The 15,355-nt window shown below is 39.2% G+C and overlaps 1 protein-coding gene across 2 annotated transcripts in view; it reads left to right on the top strand.

The window, feature by feature from the left end:
• IQCH (IQ motif containing H) overlaps positions 1–15,355 on the top strand; it is a 101,183-nt gene that overhangs the window by 3,198 nt on the left and 82,630 nt on the right. For both annotated transcript variants that reach the window (XM_044229596.1, XM_044229597.1), the window contains exons 3-4: positions 8,461–8,544; positions 12,644–12,819. In XM_044229596.1, the coding sequence (XP_044085531.1) occupies positions 8,461–8,544; positions 12,644–12,819 (260 nt within the window). The remainder of the gene's footprint in view (positions 1–8,460; positions 8,545–12,643; positions 12,820–15,355) is intronic.

The following is a 15,355-nucleotide window of genomic DNA, read 5'->3' as shown; positions in this document are numbered from 1 at the left end:
GATCAGAGGGGTTCATGTTTCTCCCTCTCCCATTCTCCCTGTTTGTGTTCCCTCTCTTGCTGTGTCTGTCTCTGTCAAATAAATAAATAAAAAGGAGGAAAAAAACTAGAATTGCATTATTTTAGATCTGATATTAAAACTAACTTTCTTCTAGAATACATATTCTTGGTTTAAATAAACACGTAATAAATCTGAAAGTCTTCCCTATTATAGTAATTTCTGTTTGTTAACAACGTAATAACCCATTTTAAAGAAAAATTGCTAATCATGTATCTTCCAAGAGATAAGACTAAGCATATATATTTTTCTCAACTGACCATTTAAAAAGTCCAATTACACATTTTCACAAGGGAACAATACGTGGGCTCTGATGAAATAGTATTTGTTTTTATAATCTATGCTTTAGGTTTTATAAAAAGACCTGTGGCTATTAAATTAATTTTAGGTTTAAGTAATGTTAACCTGTCACCTCATATTTATTCCACAGACATAATTCTCAAACCATAACTTTCTCTAAAAAAAATGATTACGGTATACCTTTCTTGTATGCACCACTTTTTCTGTGAATTCTTGAAGATTTTAGGTAGACACAACGTGGCTACTTTGTCTCCTGCACTAGGGACTTACCTACACAATTCATGAAAACGAAAGTAGATAAAAGCAAAGCCCTTTTTTTTTCTCTAAACACACGTCCCCCCCCCCAAATCTATTCAACATAGTAATTTTATTTTCAGAGTTGAGAGGGATTCACTAATCAAAATCAGTCGGTAGGCATGTAAGGTTCAGGGAGGCATTTAATGCAAATTACAGCCTTGTCCTCTTTTTCTCTTTCTGCAGGAGATTTGCAATCAATTCTGGTGTAGAATTAGCCCTAGAAATAATTACACCATGTCGCTAGCCAATTAGGGCTGCACTAACTTGTTTGAACCCTAAAAATGAAAGATTAGTAGTGATAACTGTGCGCTCTGTTGCAGTTATACGTATTTGGTTCTTTGTTTATGCAGTTTTGCACACACGAGAATAATTGCATTTTCCAAACTGACTATCACGTAAAGGACCACAGTAACATTTTCAGTAATGTCTTTGACCACAAAATATTTATCATGTATTTTCAAGTCTATGGCTTGATAATATGAACATTAAGACAATTACCCTCTCTGAACGGAGGTAACCTCTCTGAAAGGAGGAATTATACACCTTGATTGGCTGTTACGCATTTGGGGTAGTATTCCTAGATGTAACAAAGTTTTAGCTATTTTTAACAAACAGGAGAGGTGGGATGCTGTTAACTGTTCAAAGGAATGGATCAGCCTTGTAATTTCATAAGATGATAAAAAAAAAAACCTCATCCTTTCCAGAGTATATAGGATAATCTCTTAATTGGATATTAGATATTTTTATCATTTTTATTAATGAAATACAATGAAATAGAATAACATAACAAAATAATCTACTACAGTTCATAGCAGGAATAGAATACTAGGATCTATTTTAAGCAAAATCTATCCGTCAAATAAGAAAGAACTGCAACAAAGAATCCTAATTCCTCAAGAAAAATCAGAAGTCTGAATAAAACCTAGGAACTAATTCTGCTTCCAGTTTCTTTGGCCAAGTTATTTCCTCCACTTTTAATTTAACCCCTGTGCTTCTTTATTACAGTGCGTCATTTGGTGCTACACTTAAACTCAGTGGCATTTTAGAATATATTGACATTAAATGAGATGGGCCAAGTCTGGGACTCTGAGGCCGTGAGCAGGTACATGAAGCACTGCCAGCCAATTAAACCCCCAGCGATGAGTTTCCTCTCTCACTTCTCATCCTCTTTTAAAACAAAAATAAGGAATTATTGAGGTGGGATCTTCTCTTTTCTCCATGTAATATTTTATCTTCTTGCCAATTGATTTCAGGGCTAAAAAGAATCTATATAGTTCAGCTTCATTTTTTCCCCCCTCTGTGCATTACTTCAGCAAATTATCCTTGGAGCAAACACCATTAATGGGTTCCAAGATACTCCCTTCCGTAAAGCTATGGATTCTGCTGTTGTGAGTGCTATGAAAAAACAACACTTTTCTGCTGCTCTGGTCTGCCATGGAGGCCTTAAAGATAGGAAAACTTACTTTTGTGTACAACTGACCCTATCCCAAATGTTCATGAGACAGCAGCTCCTTAACTCCCCTCCCTTCTTTGGAAAGATAAGAACCAGATGTCACCTCCCTTTGTGAACAGGGGCAGGGTAGAGGACCACAGCCAAGAATGTTATCTCTGAAATCACATTCTTACTCTGCCTCCAAGCAGACTGACATCTTTCTACTTCCTCATTTTTGAGTTGTCAACTCAAAGACACAATAGACTTTGTTCTCAGAGCTAAGACATTGGGACTCTTAAGAGCTAAGACATTAGGACTTCCAGTCAATTCTTCATGGTCTTCCGCACGTATTTTGGCAAGCAGCTATGGAATCCACAGTTCAGCTATGGCATTGCTACACTAGATCCTTGAGAGTGATGGACGGCCAAGATCTCCCAGACATAGATCTCCAAAAATATACCCATCCTTTGAGATCAGAAACAAAGTGCACTTAAACTTTCCAATTCCTGTGCAGCCTGAAATAAAATGAAAACACACTGTATTCATTGATGTTATATTCATCCAAGTAATTCAAGTCAACACTCCCTCATCTGTTAGACCAGAGTTGGCCCCATGACCCTGTATTAAATTACACAGTTGGCCTTGAGCTATCTAATGTTGCCCCATGAAGTACAGAAGCAGCATTGAACACCAGCTCACGAGCTTTTAATGAAATAGATTAGTATTAGGATATGGTATAAAAAGAGTCTTGCGTATGCTAAGATAAAACTATACTTTGTCATCACTTTCATTGTCATAAAAAATACTAAAATGTTTGTTCAGCAGTTCTCAGACTTACAAATATAACAACTACAGAGAACACTAATAAGCATCATTTCCATAGGTTTTATCTATCAATATATACTATATTAGAAACTAAAACTGAGAAACTTTAAAAAATATTTATTTTACTTAAAAACAACAACAATGGGGCACCTGGGTGGCTCAGTTGGTTAAGTGTCAGCCTTAAGCTCGGGTCATGATCCCAGGGTCCTGGGATCCAGTCCCCCATTGGGATCCCCGCTCCTCAGGGAGCCTGCTTCTCCCTCTCCTGCTCCCCTGCTTATACTCTCTCTTTGTTAAATAAATAAAATAAAATCTAAAATAACAACAATAAATCTGCCAATGTAACATAAATAACATGGTTTTGTTAAAAAAAATTTATTTTCCCAAACAAAAGAATTTAATGAAAAGAGTTGCGTTGGTTTACAAGTTTGCAAATCTCTTAATAGAACATGGTTGGATTCTCATATCTATTTCTGTATTCAATCTGTTGCAATATGTTGTTTTGATTGAAGCATATGAAGAAAACCTGGCCCTACAGAGATAATATTTGGAAAAGGGAAGACTGTTTCATACATTTTATAGCATTTACAGACAATTGTGTATAATTCTTTGGTTTTATACCAAAACTCAACAGTGGATGGGAGTTATTATGTTAGCGACAATGTGGAATTTGCAATCCTATCAATAATTTTTTTTTGCATTTTATGAAAAAGTCAACTATCATCTTAATATTATTTTGAAAATAGTTTTGACCTTCCAGACTCCCTGAAAGGGTCTCGGGACCTTTCCCAGTCTCTAGACCATGCTTTGAGAATCACTGGCCTTAGCTGCATACAATGCTGGGCTGGCTGCCCATAACGCCACTGATAAAAAGTTCCAACAAGAGTTCCAACAAGAGAAAAGCTCCAACAAAACTCTCTATTTTTAAGATTTATTTATTAGAGAGAGTGTGTGTGAGTGGAGGGAGGGAGAAAATCCCAAGCAGACTCCCCAAGGAGTGCGTGTAGGGCCCAAAGCAGAGCTCGATCTCACAACCCTGAGATCACGACCTGAGCTGACACCAAGAGCTGGGCGCTTAACTGACTGCACCACCCAGGCACCCCAAGTCTTCACTCTTTCCAGAACCACACAGAATCCATTTGGCCAGTTTAGTTTGGGAATGTTTTCAACAGTCAACAAACACTTAAGCGCCTCCTATGTTTTTTGCATCCACATCACAAAATTCCCTAATCCCCATCTGCAGATCCACCCCCCCAAACAATGCTCAGTTTTATTTTCATCAGACCAGCACTGGGTATACTACCTACACACATAAAGAACTCAGATAGTTATCTCTCGTGCTTTATCTTAATATTTTATCTCAGTAGCTTGTGTTTTCGCAGTTGTACAAGTAATTAAAGCCTGGGTATAATCATAATGCCTCGATCACATTTATCTGATGACTGCAGTATGCTGACAGGTCAATTATGACATATGTCACACGCTCCCTGAAAAATTTTTATGATTAGAGTACCAAAGTTGGCTAACATTAACTTTTTATGAATTGGAGTAATTCAAGATCGCCTCTATAACAACATCACTTGGCTCAGCTTGTTTCTGTCCAGTATGCTTTTGTGAATGGAAGAGAAAGGGAAGGAGTGACTGACAGCTACTGCTATTGTCACCTGGTGTCAGCCCCTTAGGAGTGTGTGATGCACGTGACTATCACACAGCACATGTTTCAAAACGGGGAAAAGGTTGAGAACTACTGAGACCTGGTTGACCATCTTAGGCCAGGTGATCAGAGAAATGACAGCTACTTGGTAACCAGAAGTCCACGGTGAACCTCTTCTATGCCTTAGGTACCCTGTAAGCAATAGGACTAGGGGACAAAAGGAACTAGAAATAAGCACAGGGTGATGAGCAGTCTGTTCCAGAATATGTGCTCTAACACAACAGCAGGGGCGTGTCACTTACCAGCCCCAAGGAGGCACAGTTGCTGAGCATGGCCTTGCTCGTGGGTTTCTGGGGTTTCTGGAAGGAAAAGCCAATCCCAGCAGAGCTAGTTTCCTGGGGGCAAAGAGGCAATTAGCATCGTCAGATAGGAGTTTGCATGGGAGTGGAGGTAGGGCTGAGAGAGGAGACAAATGCAGAGGTGAAGGTGGAGGAATGATAACCAGTAACCACTGGTGAGTATCGTTGGTTTGGCAGAACACCAAAGGTAGTTGGATCACTTCACAGAGGCATCTCTCAGGCATCCTTCCTTTAATGTGAAGCAGAGATGATAACATTTTAAGAAACAACAGAACACTGTATCACAGGAGAAATATTTTCCCATGTGACGGGGATGGCCATAAGGAAAACAGTTGGGTCCCTCTCTCAAGCGATAAGGAAGAAAGAGCGCCCCTTTATGCCAGTGCTGTTTGCTTCTAGGCTGATGAGGACCTAGAAAAAGCCACAAGTCCCACTCACCATTTTTTAAATTCCCACAAGTTCTCCAGATCAGAGAACCCATTCTATAAAAGTTGAAAAGAGAAGATGGAAGGTAGGCATTGTATCTATTTTCTATCGCCATTTAACAAGTTCCCACAAGCTTCGTGGCTTAAACAACAGAAATGTGTTACCTTAGAGCAATAATTCTGTTGTACAGAAGTCTGAGAGGGGCTAAAATCAAGCGGTCAGCAGGATTGCCCTCCTTTCCAGAAGTTCTAGGGGAGAATCGTTTCTTTACCCCTTCCAGGTTCTAGAAGCTGCCCACAAAGGCATGAATGAAGAGCGCCGTTGACCCCCTTTCTCCATCTTTAAAGCCAGCAACAAGCATCTCTCTGTGCCTTTCTTCTATGGTGACACCTTCTCTAACTCTCTCCTCTCCTGCCTCCCTCTTCTACTTTTAAGGACTAGTCATTAGACTGGGTCTAGCCAAATAATCCAAGATAACCCCCCTATTTTAAGGTCAGCCTATAAGCAACCTTAATTCCATTTGCAACTTTATTTTCCCTTTGCCATGTAACCCAAGGTATTTGCAGGTTGCCGGGATGAGGACGTGGGCATCTTTGGAGGGCCATTATTCTGCCTGCTGCAACAAGTGGAAAGAAAAGTGAGAAAAGAAGCAGAGGCTCTTTGTCCCTTCTGGAATTCTCGCTCACATTTATCGAGGCTTGCTTCTCTCTTCTTTGATGCAACCACATTTATGCAAGGGCTAACTACGTCCTATCCGAACTGTACAGTAATTTGTAGGTTTATGTGATCTTGGACAAGAGACAAGGCACTTACTCTGGTTTTTCTCATCTTCAGCATCACAGGTTGAAGTAGAATGTGTCTCAAAAGCTCCCCCGTGTTTCTAGCTCACCTTTGAAGTACCTGTGTCTCTACAGATTATATTCGGAAGTATGATAGTACATTGCCACTAGGCAGATCTGCTGAGTTCCCCAAGGCCACAACATCCTTGCTGATAGCTTATGTTCAAGTCACTGTTGGATTCAATGTATGTACTGCCAGCACAGATGAGCGTCTTTTCATCTGGGTGTCAACACATACTTTTTTGGGTATACGAAACATAATAAATCTGACTTGAAAAAAAAATTGACTCCCACTTCTGCTCTGCTGATGGCAACATTCACTGTGTTGTATCTTGTCCATGTAGAATGGTCTGTTGCTTGTCACAGGATTTGCTGTTCTTAGGGGCTTTGGAAGCACATAGACCCCATAACATTAAAATACCTTGTGTTTGCACAGTACTTTACAGTTTACAAAATGTCTTCATATCTGTTACTTCGTGTGATCTTCTATAACAGTGTTCTGAGATTGCTAACATTCAGTTCTTTGAAATGGGTGTATGTGTAGGGTTAACCAAGTAACCAGTTCTGTCATAATTCTGCATAGACATTTCATATGCATCCTTGATCAGTGGTAACAGAGGTACCAAGTAATTTGTTGGAAAACTGACCTCCAGCACTTGATTGAAACACAGACTTACTCAACATGCGGCAACAAAGTGATCAGACGTCCTTTATATTTTAAATTGGACATCATCTTAATGAGACATCTCTGCCATCGCCTTTTATCTTTACTTTTGAAAGGAAATGCATCCGCGGAACGTTCTCTGGCATTTTTCTTAATCATACTTTATTCTTTAGACATTTTTCCTGCCTTCTTATAGTTTGGATATAGAAGTTATTCACAAGACATCTTCCTAAACATTTATCTGTATATAGATAGAATGAGACACACACAGAATCCTAAGCGTGCCAGTTCTGTGATCACACGTCAGGATGGCATTGTTTGTAGCAGTCGACACTAACTTTCATATGTGGAACGCTTCCCCAAACTATTTTAGAAATTAATAATTTTTCAAAAATAACCCGAACAAGCTATTTGTCCTTCTGCCTCTGCAGGTCTTAAGTTCATCTGCATAAAGCAAAAGGGAGACTTTAAGATGAATTCTAAGCTCATTTAATTTCCAGACCACGTCTAGTTTTTAAACACTGACATCAAAGCAAAGAGCCAATTATCAGAGTGCATTTGATCTGAAGCCCTGTTGCATGAATTGCTATAGTTTTCCTTATGCTGAAAAGGAAATCTGTGTCACATCTCAAAGATGTAATATTGAAAATCACTTTATCTATAGCAGTTTAACTTGAAACATGTGTTTGGGCTCACTAACCACAAGGAGGCATTGAAGCATCTCTTCAAAATGTGAAAAGCAATTTTACTTAAAAAAAAAAAAAAAGTTGCACCAACAGTTGCTGAATTTCACATAAGCAATTATACCTGCTTGTGAGTATGCATGCCTTTTAAGTTCATGTTCTGATCCACTTATTTTTTTTTAACCCCTGACATACCAGCAGGAAGAGTTGCCGCTGATGTTTCTTTTAGTTTTGAACAAGAGTAATCCACAAGCGTTTTTCCTTCTGCTCTGTTTCCAGTGGACATGAAGACAAACCACAGGACTTCTATCAGTACCGACAAAGTAGCTGCATTAACCTTTATTGCTTTTAAAGGTTAAATTTCTTTTGACTATGTGAGCAGAAGCGTATTTCTTTAGTATTTGGAATTACTTAAATACATATTCCTGACAGCAAGGGGTTTCTCTGAAATCTGTGTGTCAGTTTAGAATGATTCTGGGGACACATCTTCAAAATGCCACACAGGAAGCATAAGTTAAAAGAGCCAACACCATTGTGTGTGTGTGAGTGTGTGTGTGTATGTGTGTGTGTGTGTGTGTGTGTTTAACTCCAAGCATAATTTTCTTCGATGTTGTTTTGAACATTCGTGTTCTATGTCAGACATTGTCCCTATGTTTTTATAATCTTTGTTCCCAGTGATTTTCCTGGCATTGGAAAATACGAACTCTTCTTTTGCAGAATATGCTGCTTAGCAAATCTTCCAGAATAATGCTTAATCCCCTGAGAAGCAAAGACTTCTTTCTTAGGAGTTAGACTGTGTCTGCAAGATGTTTCAGAGAAAATGCTTTCCTAGAAGTGTGGACTGTGACCCCTGGAAGTCCTAGTGTGCCATTTTGCCACACTGACTTGCTCTTTCTGCATTTTGACACCTTGTTTGCCTTTTAGGATATTCTCTGCCTGTGCGACAAAATATTGACGACTTCAACACACTGCAGAATATGCAGCTGGGGAGGCTGTGTGACATCTTAGGTACAGTAAATACTTACACACGAGTGACTCTTTGGAATGTTTATCAGAGGATATGGATAAAAATGTTGAATTTTTGCTTATTTTTTCCCCCTGCAACGAAGAAGTGTGGATTTCTAATCTACTGGCAGGGCAATTAAACGTTCTGTTTTAAAGAACAGATTTATAGTGGCATTGACTTGAATTTTTTAAAAAATGACATTTTTAACTAATTTATTTGGGTTATTTTTTTTTCCAAATTCTAAGGATTTCTCTCCTATGGCCTCCAATCCTCTTCATTTCCTGACTCCGGCAGTGAGGGAAGCCAATATTTTATTATCTGTGTCAATATTGTCAATTATGTTATCTGGGGAATAAGTGGAAGGTGGTATCAAAAATGAAAAGCATTGTTTTCATTAAAAGACTAAGAGGGATGTGAAGATAGAATTTTTTTTAAAGAAGCTCTTATTTAAATGTATATCATCTAATTATTAAAAAACAGAAAGTGCCTAGTAGAGGGAATTCTTAGAAATATAGACCTCAGGTGGGAGATACAGCCTTGTAAATGTCAGGCTCTGATACTGGCTTGGTCAGTTCTAAATCAGACACCAGCGTGGGTCAGGTAAGAACACAGTTACCCTGGTTGGTGCTATTTAAGACTAAGGTTCAGGTTAGACTTAACGCAAGGTCGCAAAGGCTAAGCACTAATACTAAATCAGTTTAGAAGGTACGGGCCAGAAATTCAGGGTAAACAAAAACTGGGTTTTTATTAGTTACCAAATAAGAACTTCTTCGTTTTGCCGAAATATAGCCACTATGGCCCTTATTTAAGCAAAACAAGGAAGAATTTAAAATTCTCAAATATGACCAACTCAGCTGGCTCCCTGGAATGACATACTTTTACATGATTCATATATATTTCAGCATCATTATTATTTTATAAATGCCATTTGGTAACAAAAATATATCAGCACTAGAAATTTACAGTGTCCTAAAATAATATTAGTGTAATTGCTTTAATCTATTATGTAGGCACTAATTTTGTTTTTCAGCATTACAAAAAAAATTTGTTTTAATGACTTGAGATTGATTTGTTAGTGCTGAGCTATTTCAACTAAAAACCTGACTGGGTGGAAACCAATGAAGTGCAGCAGAGGGCAGACTTTGCTCTAATTTATTTGAATTAATTTTTTTCTTTAGCTTTTTATATACCCTTCTATATATAGCACAAACCATCACCAAAGAATTTCTTTACAAAAGAGTCTCATTTTTAGAAAACACTTGAAAGGTTGAAGCTTCTATTTTAAATAATTCAATAATTCAGTCCATGTCTTACCTGCAATGGAAAATTTTGCTAATACGAACATTGCTAAGAGACCATGAACCAAATGCCTTTTTTTGGTATGCTGTCTTCATGATAGAGCTATCTGATCCCAAAACCCCTTCAAAGGGAGTAATGGAAGTTTAGAAACGGTAGTTAGAAGGTAGAAAAAGTACTTGCTTGTGAACTTTTTAAGAATATGAAGAAACTAGGAAAATTAGTAATTTTATGTAAGAATAAATGATCATCTCTTTTTTTATTCCACTGATTCCTAATGAAGTGTGCTGACTTTTTGCTTATTCAGAGGAAACAAAGAGAATCTGATTAGGTTGGTAAAACCTGTCACTTGGCTATTGGTGGTGAAGTCAGGGTGTCAGGTGGAGACCCCAATGGCTACTAGTATTTTCAGTTCCTAGACGAGTTAAGCGAGACGGTGACCATTATTGACTACTGACTAGCAATCAAAGCAATCTTTGTCTTCATATTAATTGCTTTCCAAAATTACCTGTCAATTAATTTTGAACATTCGCCAATCCACAAGCAAACACTGGACATTTGTGTTAGCGATATGTATTCCTTTGCCAGAAATGCACAGGGAGGGTGGGATTAGCAAAATGATTTGTTGTCACTTGTAACCTATAAATTGCTTCCCAAGAAAAATTCAGTTTTCTTCATCTGTGGAGTCTTTATTTTCATTGTTTGTTTTTATGACTTTTTTTTTTTGATACTTAAAAAAATCCCAGTTTGGTAGATAAAGGGCAGATCTAAAAGCCGCGCTGAGGTTAATTTAGATTGGTTTTGTCCAGATCTTCACCATTTAATGGGCTTTTTCGCATTTGAGCATTTCTCTGAAGTAGACATAAATAACACTACCACTAAAAAAACAGACATAATGATTCCTTCAGACGGAGGGCTGTGAGGTTCCCTTAGTTTGGTAAGACCCTAGTCTCCTCTTACAAACACAAGGTTTGGGGTAAATAATATGGTCATTCAGCAACTGAATACAAGTTATTTACTGTCTCCTCAATTTATTTTGAGGTGTATGTGGCAAGTTGATTTCAAAATTAAATAGGAGCTGCTTAGATTTTTACCTTTATGGAGCACCTCCTCTGGGCTCAGCACAGGGCTAGTTCGGACAGAGGACACTGCTTCTCCAAGGGGGAGGATTTCTCCCACAGCCCACTGATCTCACTGATTGTGTGAGATTTTCTACTTCCCAAATCTCTCCATCCTCCCAAACCCCTTCGGTCTACTACCAGGCCTATACTGAGGGGCTCCTGTGTATTCCCTACTGTACCAGGGCCTGGGGGAATACAGGGCAGGGCATACATCTTGTCTTTAAAGAGTTTGGAAACACAAGATTAATAGATTTGAAACAGTGGGAAGAAATGACGGAGGCTACTACATTATGTTAAATCTTGGGGGCACTGATAAAAGGAGCCCAAGTGTGGAGGGCAGGGTGTGGAATCACTGTTGGTTCCCCTAGTCAGGGTGAGCCGTGCAGCAGATCCCTACATCTGCACTGTTTACTGAGTATCTACTATGTGCCAGATGTTGAACATCTATAAAGCCAGCCGCTTTATAGATGTTCCTTCCTTTAATACTCTTCAAAACTCTACGACCCAGGTGATTTTCTTCTTGATTTTGGAGATGAAGAACCGATGCTTCGAAAGGTTAAATACAATACTGTGCCCAGCATTCCCAGGTAACTGAGCTGGGATTTAATCAGTCTATATTCTAGGTACTCTTGTCCGACTGAACAGAGGAGTCTTCAAATCCCTTTTCAGCCCCACCTGACCAAGGAAACATTTTATGGCACTTCCTCCCCTGAACATCCCTAAGGACCTGTTCCACGTACTTCCAAGGTCTGCTACTTTGGCTTGTTTGACGGCTGCTTGTGCACATGAGATGGTCACACCTCATGGACAGCATCCCGGCTGCTTTGAGTCCTCATTTCTCTCCGTGTCTAGCCAAGTGCGTTGCCCCTACTGATCAACCTGTTATTTTATGAATGAATAAATGACTCCACTGGCTGCTGATTCCCTATCCCAAGTCCTTAAAATATTAAAACCCGGCAGCCTGGAGTGGGTAATCTCATCTCACTCTCCCATTTGGGTGGGATATTTAATTAGGATTCCTTTCTATGTACATAATAAGGAGTGCATCTCAAGAAGAAAAACAGTTAAATTAAGACAGTGTTTCTTTTAAACCAAGAATCACTAGATGTCCTATTTAAGTAATATACTCCTCTTTGGGAATGGAGCAGGGAAAAGGTTGGTTTCCTGAAATAATCATTGCTATGGTCATAATCAGACCATTTATTTGGACAGGATGTTCCCCGAATTGGCCCTGCCAAGTCCTGGCAGAATAAGAAATTGCAGCTTCATCAGCTTTCTAAAGTTAATAGCTCTGTTTTATAATTTACTGAAGTTAATGGGATAAATTTTTAAAGCACTATGCAATTCCCATTGATGTTAATGGTAGTTCTGGGGCTAAATCCCTATGTATTATTTGAAACACACTTCCATAGTACCTCACAGCCCTCCTTCTGAAGGAATCATTGTGTCTATTTTTTTTTTTTTTTTTTTGGTGGTGGTGTTATTTATCTTTTCTTTAGAGAAATGCTAAAATGCAAAAAAGCCAGTTAAATGGTGAAGATCTGAACAAAACCAATCTAAATTAACTTCAGTGTGGCTTTGGATATGGTCTTTATTTTAAACTGTGCAGCATCAATCCAATGCCAGAGTTCAGAGTGTCATTTACCTTTATACCAGTAATTAACATTGTGCCTGTTGTTTTTAGATGCCAATGTGAGCGTCATCTACATCTGCTCCCATCAGATGAACGACGAGTTACTGCTGTATTACGATAAACTCCTGAGTCTACAGGCAGCTGTCAAATCAGGGAACCTTGAGGACAGAAGTGACCTGCAGGACAGGTTCAAAATTATCACCCCCGAAGCTATCAACATCTTCCCTGTGAGTTTGTCTTCTAATTACTACGGCTTCAGGGATGCAGTAAAATTAAATTGGAAATTTTATAACTTGCAACGCTCTGGTACACATCAGTGAAATATTATTGCAAGTTTAACAGCTTTACTGATTAGACTACTAGTTGGACTGTAGGAAATAAATATCCCAGTTTAACTCCCAGACTTAGTTGAACTACTCTTGCCGAGTTTCTCTACAGCTGAAGCTTAATTGCAGTGGCTAGGTGGTGCCATCAAGTAGATGAATTTATAACCTCTCTAGTTCCTTTTCCTTAATTTTGTATGGAGGACACCGAGACAGGGAAAGGCTGGGCCCACCCATGGTCCCCAAGCTTGTTAGAGACAGAACCTTGACCAGGGTTCCCGTTTTCTGATTTCCACACTGCGATGCTTTGTTACTTTCTAGACTCGTTTCCTCAAGGGAATTTGGACCGATACACCATATCACAGGGTTCATACTGAATGAGGTTCAGATTTTTTTTTTCTAACTTGTACTGATTTTTAATGAATGGGATGAATTCTAAATGGAACTCCATCCCCACACAAGAGCTTTTGGGAAATTCATGGAGTCACAAGGGCAGTGTTCCAGAACAAGGCAGTGTAAGAGATAGTGTGAAATGAATTTCTCTGTGTTTTAACAAGAATTGAAACTTCCCATTTTAAACAACCAACATTTTAATACCTAATGGATAGTACAGCTTTGAGGAGACCTTTTTTTTTTTGTATAATTAAGGGTCTGAATTTACTGCTAAAGATAGCTCTCTCCATTCACAAGTGGGATCCACCAAAATCAATACTCTATTTATTGGCAAAGAAACCAACGGCATGCTTTACTATATCTGTGTCGTTGTTACCCATTAACCCTTCGATGCACCTTGTTGTGACAAATCCCTTCCCGAAAAAGGCCTGCCAGGGCTGAGGAGGTTTGCTATAATGTTTCTGCTTTGCTAGTATACTCAATGAATTGTCTTCAGGATTTACTCTCTTCTACCAAGATGAACATTTTATTTTTTCATAACTGGACATCTCAATGTTCCTCCTACCACCCCAGCTCTCTGCCTAGCTCTGTTTCATGGGCACTGGTTGGCTATGGAGGAGGGTGCAGGGGCAGGCTGAACAAGAGAAAAGACAGGGGACAAATAATCACCACTTACTGATGCTCTTAGGAACCTCCCAACGTCTCCCATCAGTGTAAGGATTGCTTGGTGCTTCCTAGCTATCCCTTGGCCTCAGTGGCAGGGTCAGAGCGGACATTAGAAAGCAAGGAAGGAAAAGCTATCATTACCGTGTAGTTAGTTTCCCGATTGTATCCAGCCAGAAACTGGAGCTAATGCCTGGTAGCTGCTGATAAGGAGTTTCTGCACATCTGAAAAGTCCATATACATCGAAGAGGCATGGAATGGGAAAGGGGCACTAATTTGGGAGCAGGAAAGTGAGTGCACAAGCAACATCTATCAAATGCTTAGCACACATTTTTTCACTTGGTCCTCCGCACAATGCCAACAATACAGAAATGATCAATCTCCTTCTATGGCTGAGGAAACCAGGTCTCATTTTCTAGTCCAGAGATCCTGGTAGAGTCAGAGTCTGAACCAAAATCTGTCCAACCCCAGAAGACTATCATGAATTGGAACGACTGCTTTGCTCCTGGATGACCTTGTGGCTTGGGTAGCTCCCTTTACCTTTCTGGTCCTCTGATCTTCATCTATACAATCAGGCGATGGGTCAGGGCATTTCCAAGACACTTCCAGCTCTACACTCCTGCTAGCTGAGACAGGTGCCCTGTGGTTCACTCTTGAGCTTCTAAGCAAGAGGTGGGTGGTTGGTACTAACAGGTCCCCTGAGTCACATTCATAGTTAGGTCTGTCTCTTGGTGAGTAGAAACGAGCAGGGAATCTTTTTTAAGTGCTCACTACTTCTCATGGTTTACATTTAAATTGTTTGAGTAATTAATCACTCATAGGCAATCAACTTTTTAAAATACAAAAATTAAACTCTCACTTGCACATCAGTTCCTGCTCATGTTCAGTTATTGCTTTATTTCCTTTTAATGGGTGACAGAGACTGTATCAGTGCTGATTTTCATTCAAATGGATGGCTTTGAGGAGATTTTTTTTTAAAGCGTGCCAAAAATCTGTTTGTACATCTCTCCAATTTACTATACGATGCTTGACTCTGTAATGGTAAAAAGTGCTCTTATAAAGTCATCACGTCTGGTTTTGAACATTCTAATGTTTACGAAGACTTTTTGTCTCAGGTCAAAAAAAAAAAATTAGCGGTGATAAATCAAATGTATGTAACAATGTTATGAAACGAGGAACATTTTAGACTTTTGTCATCTGCGCTAATCTGTTGCCTGGATCTGATGATCCCGATTTTCTCTCCATGGTCATACAAGACCCGCGGTCAGTAACATGTCCTGTGCCATCACTCACTCATATTCAAATCTTTACTAAACACATAGCGAACACAATAGTATGGGGCCATCTTGCCTGAAGAACAAGGCAGGCCCACAGATGACTATA

This window comes from Neovison vison, chromosome 13 (genome assembly GCF_020171115.1).
Source record: "Neovison vison isolate M4711 chromosome 13, ASM_NN_V1, whole genome shotgun sequence".
Classification (NCBI taxonomy): domain Eukaryota; kingdom Metazoa; phylum Chordata; class Mammalia; order Carnivora; family Mustelidae; genus Neogale; species Neogale vison.
This window is presented reverse-complemented; position numbering and strand designations above follow the sequence as displayed.